At 34.6% G+C, this 13,705-nt stretch overlaps 1 protein-coding gene across 1 annotated transcript in view; it reads left to right on the top strand.

The window, feature by feature from the left end:
• The window catches only part of ASCC3 (activating signal cointegrator 1 complex subunit 3), a 333,359-nt gene that overhangs the window by 251,521 nt on the left and 68,133 nt on the right, over nt 1–13,705 (top strand). The window contains exons 35-36 of the mRNA XM_082669278.1: nt 6,884–6,995; nt 7,193–7,327. Coding sequence (XP_082525404.1) covers nt 6,884–6,995; nt 7,193–7,327 — 247 coding nt within the window. The remainder of the gene's footprint in view (nt 1–6,883; nt 6,996–7,192; nt 7,328–13,705) is intronic.

Raw genomic sequence — 13,705 nt, 5'->3', positions numbered from 1 at the left:
AATTTAAACTTCCCTATTGAAAGACAGAAATTCTCAGATTTATTTTTTTAAATCCCACTAAAAATGATTTATAAGCAACATATCAAATCAAAATGATATAGAAAAGTAGAAAATTGGGCATTGAAAGAAGACCTGAAGGAGAGTACCAAAGAGAAACCAATAGCTACAGAACTAAAATCAGACAAAATGAGATTCAAGGCAATAAAGATTAAAAAGGACAATGAAGAATGGTTATATTGATAACAAGTACAATCACTAAAAGTTACAGTAGATTATAAATTTTTAGATAACTAGAAATATAGCATCAAAATATATAAAGCAGGGCTTCCCTGGTGGTGCAGTGGTTGAGAGTCCGCCTGCCGATGCAGGGGACACGGGTTCGTGCCCCAGTCTGGAGGATCCCACATGCCGTGGAGCGGCTGGGCCCGTGAGCCATGGCCGCTGAGCCTGCGTGTCCGGAGGCTGTGCTCCGCAATGGGAGAGGCCACAGCAGTGAGAGGCCCGCGTACCGCAATATATATATATATATATATATATATATATATATATATATATATATATATATATAAAGCAAAACCAATAGAAATCTAAGATGTTAACTAAATTATAGTCATGTTGAGAGACTTTAACACATATCCCTCAAAAATCAGCATGTCAAAGAGATATAAAGTATTTCATAAAATAAAAGATTTGAATAACAATAGCCTTGAATATGTGTATGTGTTCGTAGCACCCCCAAAAAAGAATATGCCGTACTTAAAAACACTAATGGAATTTTAGTTATAAAAATATACCATGGGGCTTCCCTGGTGGCACAGTGGTTGAGAGTCCGCCTGCCGATGCAGGGGACACGGGTTCGTGTCCCGGTCCTGGAAGATCCCACATGCCGCGGAGCAGCTGGGCCCATGAGCCATGGCCGCTGAGCCTGCGCGTCTGGAGCCTGTGCTCTGCAACGGGAGAGGCCACAACAGTGAGAGGCCTGCGTACCGCAAAAAATACATGTATATACCATGTACTAGACTACAAAGAGCAACTCACTGTATTTCAGAATGTAGAGATCATAAGGCTACATTCTCACAGTGTAATGCAATAAAACCAGAAATAAACAAGAGAAAGGATGGCAAAAAAACTAACTGCTTGGCATTTAACTACTTTTATTCTAGTGAAAGATGAAATTTTTTTTAAAATAGGTATAAGCTAGAACTATACAAAAATAAAGATGTTTTAGAACAAAACCTATGAATTTTAATCAACGCACAGTTCCAAGGAACATTCATGTCTTTAGGGCATCTACAGGAAAGCGTGAATGCTTGAAAATAATTAAATATCCGTCTCAAGAAACTAGAAGAACATTAGCAAAAACAAATACAAGAAGAATATATAAAAATAAAAATTGAAGTTAATAAAATGGGAAACAAAAACTACACTAATATTATTTATTATTGTGTCTGCTGTATTTGAGATGCTGTTTCAAGAGCCTAACTCATTTAGTACTGTTATGACCCCCATTTTATAAATGAAGAAACTGAAGCACAGGGAGATTAAGCAGCTTGCCCACAGTCAGGCAGGTCTGAGTGACAGAGGCAGAACTACTGATAGAATCCAGGCATTCTGGTTCCAGAGGCCACATTCTTCATCCCTGAGCCCATTGTCAGGTCCAGAATTCAAATATCCATACTTTCTCTCCAGATCTCTTTTCAGTGCTGTGATGGAAAATGTGTTCTCTTTGGAGACCATACCATACTAATTCTGAATGTATAATACTTTTGTTCGTTTGATGCAAAAAAAAATTGTCATTTTTAATATCTATACCTTTACATCTGGATAAAAATGGGAAAACGTGCCTAAATAAAGTTTAACAAGTTACATATTTTACTTAGTCTGCTATAGCATGCCCTGCAATTTTCTTTCTGATTGGCCCTTATATCTTTTTATTATTGTCTGTGTTAAAATCACCTATACACAAAGCTAGAAGCAAAGAAAGGCACAGGAAATTGGTACACTTTTTCTACTTATTTGTAGATCTCGTAAAAGTTTTAAGAAACCTAAAATCATTGTCTCAAATGAAGAGCTTGTGTTATATGTAGTTTTAATATATACTTCATGCTTCCTGTCATTCAGTGCCATAAATTGAGATTTGACTTTTCTTTGGGTGGGAGGGTCTTGTATACACACATATGTGCATGCATGTATCTGTAACAAGGAAAAGCTGAAGTTTATTTAAAATACAAAGGGCAAACACCACTCTCAAAATATAGTCACATATAGGTAAATAAATATGACCCAATTCTCCAACCCCCTTCATTTAATCATATTACTGTAAAGTGTCCCCCCAACACCACCACCAAAAATAAAATTTATGTTGAGAAAGATTTCAGTTCCTGGTTGTTCTCTGTATGTCTGTGTATATTCTTAAGTTTTTGATATGCATGTATATGCAAATATATGTATGCTTATAAAGATACATATTTATATGTGTAAATATATATGTAGACACACATACATATATACATTAGTTCATTCAAATATATATAAACACATGTATTGGTGCATCATGAAATCTAATATATTTCAAATTGAGTTCTGGATTCAATTTGTATGTTCAATTTTACTCTCTGTTTTCCCCTGAGAAAGCTTCTAAATAATTCTAGGGCAAAAAAAATGTTGTGGTAGTTTCAGCTGTTCCTGCAACCACTTTCATTATTTGTGTCATTATTACTGCTGCATAATCTGAACATAAAAAAACATGGTGCTGTAACAAATGACTTCCCAGTACTGACAGTTATAGCAGCAGCATTTCAATACTGATGAAAAATTTCCCAGCGAGGTCTCTGGCCAGGTTTACATAAACCAAACAGGAAATAGCTGCCACTATTCACATTAAATCCAAACTGTTTGGTGTAACTTTATCTATGTTTTACATTACAATAAAATCTCTTTCATTTTCAGCTGGTGAAATTGCGTCCTTATTAACGTTGGAAAAAGATAACTTGAAGTTTCATGTGTGGTATTCTTGTTTGTCCTTTGATAAGATCTTTTAAAGATAATATTTTAAAAGTTGTTTTACTTTTTGACTGTTTAAATTTAATGAACTTTGTAAAATTTTATGATAGGGAGAGGTTTGTTTATAATTTCTTCCCAGTGGACTGCTAATAGAAGTTAGCTTGTCTAGCCCATGTGCTAGATGCTGTCAGTATCAAACTGCCTTTGACTTTCACACCTCTCAGGGGACTAGTAATTGTTGTGTTCAAACAGCCTGTAATTGTGATCCCGCTGGCTTTCTCAGTATGCTTCTGGCTATTAGAATCATTAAACAACTCAGCACCTGTTAACAGCATTGTAAATATTCAACCCTGCTTGTGTGCAGGTTGAATCCAATATAGAGAAATCTTACAGAGCTCAGCCTCATAAATTAGGGCCTCTGACAAGTCAATTATTGTGAAACTGGGTTTCTCTGTGAAATAAATGAAATAGCATGCTGACAAAAAGGTAGGCTGTCTGTTTATGGCAAAGAGAAGATAATGACTTGACGATTCAATGCAGTGAGCGTGAAACTACATTGTATCCTTTATCCATAATTAAACAGTTGTATAATATTTCTGTTTTAATAACCAGTAAATTATAAATTTTCTACTGTGGAAAGTGCAACATGAAAACAGACCTTTTTACTTAGCAGTTGCATGCTTTTTTCAAGTTAGTAAAGTGGTTATTGAAATTAATGATATGTAATTTTTTTAAGCTAAATGCTTATAATTGTTTAGGCTAGAAATTGCACAGTGACTGAAAAGTTTACATGTTAGAAGCGAAGGCCATATAATGCTACTAATGAAGATCATGTAAATATAAACTCCATCCTTTCTTCACAAAGAAAGTGTTAGAATATATTCTCTCTCAAAATTTTATGGGACCTAAAAAATAATTCCATTTACACTTAGTTTTATTACTTTAAAAAGTGTCTTATAAATTATACATTTAATTAAGTTGTAGCAGTATACTTTCTTAAGGATTTGAAAATATTTATGTAACCTTAGAATCTCAGTTCAAATATTAACAAAGAATAATATTTGGTATAAATCAGTGAAGTCATACCACTAACAAAAATAGATGCATTTTAGTATTTGTGTTGGCTGCATGGGAGAAAGTTTTTTAATGATTGAGATTTTACTATTATATTTAAGAATGTAATATTTTAACTAGCCCTCTCTATTTTTAAAGTTGTCACTTTTAAAAAATAAATAAAGTTATCACATATGCCAGAATATCTGAAGAAAACAAGTTTAGGGATTTTTAAAATTCTAGATTACCCCTCCAGATGTAATAAGGATAAAAGTTTTGATATTGAATAAATTGAATGTCAATTCGATTACTTAAATTGAGTTTTTCATTTCTCATATGCAAGTCAGTAAGAATGTTGGTGAGCATATTGAAAAAGAACAACTATATTAAGAAATAATCCATGGAAGTTTTTAAAGTTATTCTGTTCAAAAAATGCATTAAGTTTTAGCAAGTTAGATTATGATATTTTAGTGTAGTCATCAGATAATTTGTTGCAGTCTCAGAGCCATGATTTTACTTCATTTTTTTTTCTTTTTTACAACTCACTGTAAATGTTTAAAAAATATTTACCCTGACTGTACTTTCTCTGGATAAAAGCCACAAAGTAGTCTAAAAATTTTTCCAATAGATGTAAATGAACAAACTTCAGAAGGGATATTAGCCCATCAAAATATATCTTGTAAATACATAAAACAGTGAGTAAAATAATTATTAAAAAAAGAACCTATAATTTTTGGAGAAAAGTTTTTATCATTAATGGTTTTCAGTGTTATTTGTAAGTGTACCAAATTATTCATTTAAGCATAATATGGTAATCTTGGCATTCCAGTTATACCTACATGGGAATGACTTATGGTGATCCTTAGCAGTAACCATGAGATTGTTTGTTTTCAAATGGCCTAAGAAACTTATAGATAAAAATGGAATCATAACTTTTTGTTTTTCACGGTAATATTATTTTCATAATGTCTTCCTTCTGTAATTTTAATTGCATAAAGATAGCTTGATTCTTGCTCTGCAAATAGTACTACTTATTCAGTGTCCTGGGCACATTTTCACTGTTTTTTTTACTATTTAGATATAACTTTATCAACTATATATTAGTCCAGACAGCTGAAAATCGTGTTGGAAAATTTATAGGCTTAGCAAGCCAAAAGAATGTGAAATATAAAGTAAGCACTTACGTTGCAGAAAGTTTGGCTGATAAATTTCATTTGTTGGGGGAAAAAAATGAAAGACAAAAAAATATTGTTAATAATCTGAAACAGCTTTGGGGATCTGTCTCTTTTATGGAGGCTTGAATGTTCAGAATTTTTATTTTCACCTCTAATGCAGAATAAATTATTCTAACTATATACTCTCACAGTTCAGGATAAAGGAAATATTTTCTAATGGTTTCTAATGCTGGTTTTTCACCTTCACATATGCCTGGCTAGATAAAAGTAGGTGCATTTTGTTTGAAGTAACAACAGCAGTGATCTGTCTAGTATTTGTTCATTGATAAATATTGCTTTATTTTGGTTTATGAAAAGAACTTTTCCAGGAAGGGCAATAATTTCTCTACAGACTAAAATTTAAAGTAACTAATTCTCTTTTATGAGAATTAAAATCCTCAGCATATAACTATGATTTACAGTTATTTTCCCCAATAAATAACCTATTATTAATCCATACTCAGTGGAAACTCATATATTTGGTTGTACCTAGACTTTTGGGCTAACTTCTCTTTCTAGTGAAAATATATCCTGCCATGATTTAAGTTCTGCTTTTTCTGTTTTTAAATAAATTTTTATAGTATTGACCCCAAATCTTTCCCTTGGAAGAAAGGAAAAGAAAAAAAAAAATCACCATGCTTGAGAGGCCTTTAGACCTCTCCCATTTGAGATTGTTAACACTTTCTTCCTCAGGCTGTGACCACCCCCTTCCTAGTCCTGTACAGATATAAATCCCTCGTGCTGGGTTTCAGTGATGAGAGTCTGTTCTCTGAGGCCACTTTCCACTCCTGTTCTTTGACTTGGGTAGAGGTAGGGCATGTAATTCTCCATGCTGACTAGTGGACAGGGTTCACACAACAGGAATTAGCAATCTGCCATGACTGTGGAGGCAGTCCCTCACCTCTTGGATCTTTTCCCAGACACGGATTCCTAGTGATCTTAGGGATTTGCCAAAAATCTCTTGGAGTTACAGGGAGTAGCATTCAGGTGAATTGCATGTCCTTAGGTTTTTTACTCAGAAGATATATAGAGCTGAACCTATGTGTTTTCTGTATAGGTAAGCTTACTTACAAATGCTTATTTTGTTAGCCTGATGATGTTCCTTCTAATCTTTAGAATATTTACTTCTTAAGCATTAGGGGAACAATTGACTAAATTTCCTAAAAGAACTCATCTGCCACCCAAATCAATTGTTCTTTGAGTTTTTTAATGTTACTGAGGATGAGATTTTACATAAAAAAGGGAATTATATATTTATATATAATATGCTTCTCACTTTTTCTAAATCTAGTATATAAGTTTAGTTTGCTGTAGATGTGTAAACTGAAATAATGTCAGTTTTAACACTGGAAAATTCGTATCTTTTTAATGTGCTGCTGAATTTTATCTGCTTATCTTGCATATTTTTAACATTGCCATTGTTCATCAGTGTCAATAAACCTTAGTATGGGGATTTTGATCTGTAAAATGGAAGTGGTAATTGCAATTGCTTTATTCCTTTGATTTGCTATAAATGGATTTTTTTTTAATTCTGAAAAGAGCGAGGTGAAATTGAAATGATGGTTTTAATAAGAAATATTTTGAAACAAATAATGACCTTGCTTGTTTTCTAGCTACTACAATTTGAGTGATGTGAGCCATGATTCTGTGAACAAGTTTCTGTCCAATCTGGTTGAGAAGTCCCTGGTTGAATTGGAACATTCCTACTGTATTGAGATGGGAGAGGTACGACTTGGTCATACACATTCCAATTGAAAAGATGGCCCAGCTTTTTAACAATAGGGCTTTTGCTTCTAATGATAACCAAAAATTGTAATGAAACAGTTGGAACAGCAACCTACAGTATGAATTATTAATTTTACGAATATATACACTTCTATTGTACTTTTTATTTATGTTATTTTATATTTCTTTTGAAACAGGATAATCGGAGCATTGAACCACTGACATATGGCCGGATTGCCTCTTATTACTATTTAAAGCACCAAACAGTTAAAATGTTCAAGGAGCGTTTGAAACCTGAATGTGGTACTGAAGAATTGCTTTCAATTCTAAGTGTGAGTTTCATGATATTATTGCATTGTTTTTAATACATAGAGATTATATTTTATATATTTCATACCTTCACTTTTAATTTGGGTCTTAATTTGTTGCCATCTAGTTCCTCTTGAAATTTGGCAGAAACTGTTTATGAAGTTCTTTCTTCTGTCAAACACGATCACTACAAAGCAAATCTGGACTAAATTCCCCATTAAGATTACCGTGTAATTTATCATCCAAACTTGGGTCAGTCTGAGAATGGAATGGGGCACTATTGATATTTAAGCCAGGATAATAGGTATAAACTGGCCTCTCCTCAGCAGCCAGGTGATCTCCCTAGCCTTCAATGTAATAACCTCTCTGGATTATAGTTGAAAGCTTTTCTTATTGCTTTTTTTGGGTAATTCTTGTTGGAACTATGCTGTTGCTGATGTTTCTTAACATAAGGCTCCACTTGATTAAGTTCTCTTAGAATTAATGCCAGATAAGTTAACTCCTCCCATTCCCCCCTTCCAAAAGAAAATATACAATCAGATTTATCACATGGTAAAAAACTATACTATGTTCATTTTGCTTTTTTGCCGAGAAGCTAAGAACTAAATTTAATATTGAAGTTAAATTTACTATTAGGAGTATCTTCTCCACTTCCTTCCTTCATATTATATATGCATTATTTTGTTGTTGTTGTTGACTTTAAGTGTAATAATTTACCATAAAACTTTGTTGGCACATTAATCAGGATATACGTTATAAGTAAATACGGTATTTTATTTTACCCCTCAGGTGTGTTGGTACTTTTTTAAAAAGTTAAGACCCATTGGGCTCTAATGTCTTTAAGGTCCTTCTCTTATAAATACACTGATTCTGCTGTAGTTCACTTATTAGCTTTTTTCCTACCTCTCCTATTGCTTTATCATTCTCAATAGACATCAGTATCCCATTCACAGTTTTCCAATTTTTCAGTGTTTTCCCTTTGAGAAACTAGTGTAGAGATTTTGCTTATGGCATAGGGCCAAATACATTGTAATGAGTCAGAAAATATTTGTTCATGAATTGATGGATGGGTGGATGGGTCCTGTATAAATCAGTTTTCTATTGTTTGCTCTATGGAAATGAGTAGAGGATTAAAGTACATGAGGCAGCTTTCAAGAAAATGATTTTGCTGTCAAATTAACAATTCATTTCTGAGGTAAGAATATTTTTTAAAAATTAAGAATCTCTTTTAGATTTCTAAGAATGAGGTTTTTATCATTTCCTAGACAGATATTCATAAAAACAGGATTTTTCTGGGGGGAAGACAGTAAAATCATGGTTAGTTAATTTCAGCAAGCATCTTAAACTAGTATCTGTTAGATTTAAGAATATAATGTTTCTTTCAGATTTACCTACCGTGATATATTTACCTAATTTAGTATTTTAAAGTACTTGGGAACACATAATAACAGCTAATACCTCTGAGCACTTTTCATGTGACAGGCCTTATTCTAGGAACTTTACATTGATAAACTCATTTAATCCTAACAAAGCCACTCATTTGATATTGATAACATCCCATTATTATTCCTATTCCTATCATTTAAGAGTAACCAACTTGTCCAAGGTTGCACATCAAGTGAGTAGTTTGCAGTCTAGCACCTTAGTATGCGTTCTTAACCACTGCACTGTGCTGCCTCTCATGCCCCTCCCTCCCTCTCTCTCTCTCGCTCTCTCGCTCTCTCTCTCTCTCTCTCTCTCTCTCTCTCTCTCTCTCTCTCTCTCACACACACACACACACACACACACACACACACACACACACACACACACACAGAGTGAGCTGGAAAATACCGAGTTGGGAGGTTCAAAGTATGTCTAGACTAGATGCACATTGTTCGTAAAAGTTTGTGAAAACCATATGCCTATTCCACCCTACTAAAAAAAAAAACCCAAATGTATATAGTACCAAGGGAATTCAGTCATTTTTCTCTTCAGTTTTTTCCATAAAAAGGCACTGATAGAGCAAGAGGTCTGTTCACATCCTTTCAGTAGCCTGTTTCTTTCCAGCATCACACTGCCTAAAACCAGTACTGATCTCATGGTATATCTTTATTAAAATAAAGTCAACTCTTTTGTGAATAATACAAGAACAACTCATCTGCAGATATACAGAAGGTAAACTACAGTATTTACATAGATATTGTTCTCCATTGTCCCTTAATGATTTCTACAGCAACAATGATATAATCTCTTCATCCTATGGTGTCTAGTCCATGAAACTCTCAACTTCTGCTACGTAGTGTCTAAGTCTGTAATATCTAAGTGAGACCTCTTTTTGAGGGAGGACACTGGGACATTAGAAGTATAGGACTCATATGGATAAGGAGATCTGCAGGTACCACGATTTTGCTAATTTCTTATCTAGAAATTATCCTCTATGTACTAGAGAACATATGTGTAACTAACAGAGAAACATTAAGTAATAAAGCAGGATTGTGTTTGAAGTAATTATAGTACAATTTCTAGAAATCATTCTTTCACTGAAAAGTGTTTTTAAATATTATTTTGTGATCACACCAGAGAGTCCTAAATGACTCACATAGCTTCGTTATCTTCTCTGCTCTTACCTCCAAAACTGCATATTAATCTCCTTGTGGTTTTGAAACAAGGAGATACAACTGGTCAAGCAGGAGCTATAGAGAAGAGGATGACAAGCACAACAGGACAAAGAAAAGCAGTGTGTGTGAAAGACCTCGTTCCACTACCATTGCTTTTGTTTTTATAATGTTTAATAATGTCACATTATGTTTTCGAACAATGCAGTATTATAACTTATTTACTATCAGCATCTCCTTTTACTAAGATACAGTGACATATTTCTGAAGTCATTTTCAAACTTTTTTATTTCTATAATTTATTACTTATTTTAAGAGGAATTTTTAGTATTCCCGAAAAGATCACAACTGAGAAGCTTCTAATCTCTTGAGTATTATTTTGAATTCACTATAATATTTCATCAATTTAATTTTGGCAGTGAATAAAGTTTTCTCATTATTTCTTAGGCTACATATTGTATTTAACTTTTGGTATTTGCTGTCTTTGGTATTAATGATAGTGTAGAAATTATGTTCATTAAGATTTTTATTTTAGGTGTTCTGAATATGTTGCAGTATGATTATTATTGGCCCAGAGAAAACAAACTAGAAGGTAACCACAGAATGAAAAAAGGAATATTAAAACATTCATTGGGGCTTCTCTGGTGGCGCAGTGGTTGAGAGTCCGCCTGCTGATGCAGGGGACATGGGTTTGTGCTCCGGTCTGGGAAGATCCCACATGCCGCGGAGCAGCTAGGCCCGTGAGCCACGGCCGCTGAGCCTGCGCATCCAGAGCCTGTGCTCCGCAACGGGAGAGGCCACAACAGTGAGAGGCCCGTGTACCGCAAAAAAAACAAAACAAAAAACATTCATTGACTTTCATCAAGCATTTAAAAATACATAAACTTTTAAGTAGGGATACAATTGTATTGCCTTTAGTTTTTTTTTCGGAACTAAAAAGAGAAAGCCATATAATCAGGTCATTTCATGGTATGCTTCCTTTCACAGTGTTTTTGGCCCTTCAGTCTTCCCTCTTCCACAGTGTTCCGTAGCAGAAGGTTGTCAGGTTTGGTTAAAAAAAATTTCCATACATTAGGTACATGTATACCCTAACTTTTGAATTCTATCCTTTTTGTTCTTTTCCTCTGTCAGTAGGCTTGTTGGGGTCAGCCTGGTATTTTGCAGAATAGTATTTATTATATTGACAGTATCACCCTTTTGAGAAAGGATGGAGGCAACAGGAAATTTCTGAGTTTAATATAAAGATGAAAACTGAACTCTTCCAAATAGTAAGGAGGTAAGCTAAATGGAGTTGTCTTAAGAAATATCTTAAGCATATGATGAAGTATGTATAATTTAGATGTTTTATCCTTAATATGTTATTCTACATGTGTCCATATTAAATTCCATCAGTCACATTTCTACCCACAGACTATATATTGATTCATCCAAAAAATATTTACTTTGTGCCTACAATGTGTAAGGCTCATTCTAGGGGCAGGAGATAGAATAGTGAACATTAGTGGCAAACTGTGTGTGTGTGTGTCTGTGTGTCTGTGTCTGTGTTAATGCACAGATAATCTATGGGCCATGGTAATAAACTATGAAAGACTTGGGTGTTGCTCCTGACCTAGGTCATCAGCACAGTGTGACGCTCCAAGAAGCATAGCAGAATGTTGCCCACCATCAAAAAGAGCCTCTAGGGCTTCCCTGGTGGCGCAGTGGTTGAGAGTCCGCCTGCCGATGCAGGGGACATGGGTTCATGCCCCGGTCCGGGAAGATCCCACATGCCGTGGAGCAGCTGGGCCCGTGAGCCATGGCCGCTGAGGCTGCGCGTCCAGAGCCTGTGCTCCACAACAGGAGAGGTCACAACAGTGAGAGGCCCGCGTACTGGAAAAAAAAAGAGTCTCTAAAAACAGAACAGGATATAGTATTCTTCCTTCGTGTTAATCTTCCCTGTGCACGAGGTTTGCTATATACATTTCTGCTGACCCCACATCAAAAGAACATCATGGAGAAAGTTTGAATGGGCCCAAGGGAGCTGCTCATATGATGGGAGGTATGTGATTGGGGCATTGCAGTCTGCAGAGGCAGAAGATATGAATCAGGTAACAGATATTAAAATCATGGACCTTATGAATGGAGGCCCTCTTTAGATCATGAACACAAGTAACCTTTTTAATAGGAAGTTCCATCTGATCCTGCATGTAATAAACTCAGAGAATTTATTACTTCACTTGATGAATATAATGTAGGCCAAAAATATATAGATTAAAAAAGGGCTAGAAAGAATTTATGAATGATAAAACTACTAATGAATTGTGCGTGTCATATTTGGTGTGGCAGATGCTGATTATTCTGTTACAGACCAAGGAGACAAGAATGAGGATTAGATGAAAGTGTGTCATCTGTATGGTATTTTTCTCTTGGTCCACTAGATACTTGGAATATTTTTTTTTAAACATCTCTATTGGAGTATAATTGCTTTACAACGTTGTGTTAGTTTCTGCTGTATAACAAAGTGAATCAGCTATATGTATATATATATCCCCATATCCCCTCCCTCTTGCGTCTCCCTCCCTCCCACCCTCCCTATCCCACCCCTCTAGGTGGTCACAAAGCACCGAACTGATCTCCCTGTGCCATGTGGCTGCTTCCCACTAGCTATCTGTTTTACATTTGGTAGTGTGTATATGTCCATGCCACTCTCTCATTTTGTCCCAGTTTACCCTTCCCCCTCCCCGTGTCAAATCCATTCTCTACTTCTGCGTCTTTATTCCTGTCCTGCCCCTAGGTTCATCAGAACCATTTTTTTTTTTCAGATGATACTTGGAATATATTTTATCCTTCAGAATATAGGGAGTGGGGGGTGTTATTTGATTTTCTAAATGTGACAGTCTATTATACTTTCAGGAACTAATTCCTGTTGATCACTATTCCATTATATGTAAATCTTTATTTCAGTCAACACCAAAAAAGAAAACACACTTCCACTAATTTTTTTTCTCTGCTAACACCTCTTTTCAGATTTCTGTTTTCACTTACTCATCTTCTTCTTAAGAAACTGAGCTGTTTCTAGCTTACATTTTTAGATGTCATTGTCTTTAAATGATAGTAAAGTACTCTATTCTAGGTGTAAGACTGAAGATTTTTTTAAAACTATTTCTCTTCACTTATTCTATGACAGCAACCCATTTATTTAAATCTAGTCTTTTCAATATATTCATTAAAAAGTAATAATAACTACCTTTTATGGAGCACCTACTACATGCCAGGCACTTAATATACATTATTTATAATCCTCAAACAACATGGTAAATGTTAATATATAGAAAATGAAACTGAGGTTTGATGAGGTTATTTAAGTTTTCCCAGGTTCCATACAAAGTAGCTCTTTAGAACTCTCTTCCCTATTCCTTACTTCCTCTCCTAGACATATTTATCCTTATCCTATGATTTAATTCCAAATGTAAAAAATTTTTTAAGTATTGAAATGTAATGGTATATACTTTTTAAAAGTCAGTTAAGAAACAGAGTTGCTTTTAAAATTATGTGTGACCTTGTGACTTAGAATTACAGGTTTTAAATACACATGTTAATTACTGGCAAAATAGTTATTTCAACCTTCCTTATGGAAAACATAGATTTTAAGTTTTAAGCAATATCTTGCTATTTGAAAAGGTTAGATATTTTATAAGAACTCTTGCCAAGTTTTTTCTCAACACCATGAATTAGTAAGCTTCATAATTAAGGCAGCTGCTTCACACTTCTATTGTTAACCAGTGACATTACATCTGTCTTGCTCCATTGATGCCCTCCTCCTAC

This window comes from Grampus griseus (genome assembly GCF_964374135.1).
Source record: "Grampus griseus genome assembly, chromosome: 13".
Lineage (NCBI taxonomy): Eukaryota > Metazoa > Chordata > Mammalia > Artiodactyla > Delphinidae > Grampus > Grampus griseus.
The sequence above is the reverse complement of the archived record's forward strand: the minus strand, read 5'-3'. Positions and strand labels throughout refer to the sequence as shown.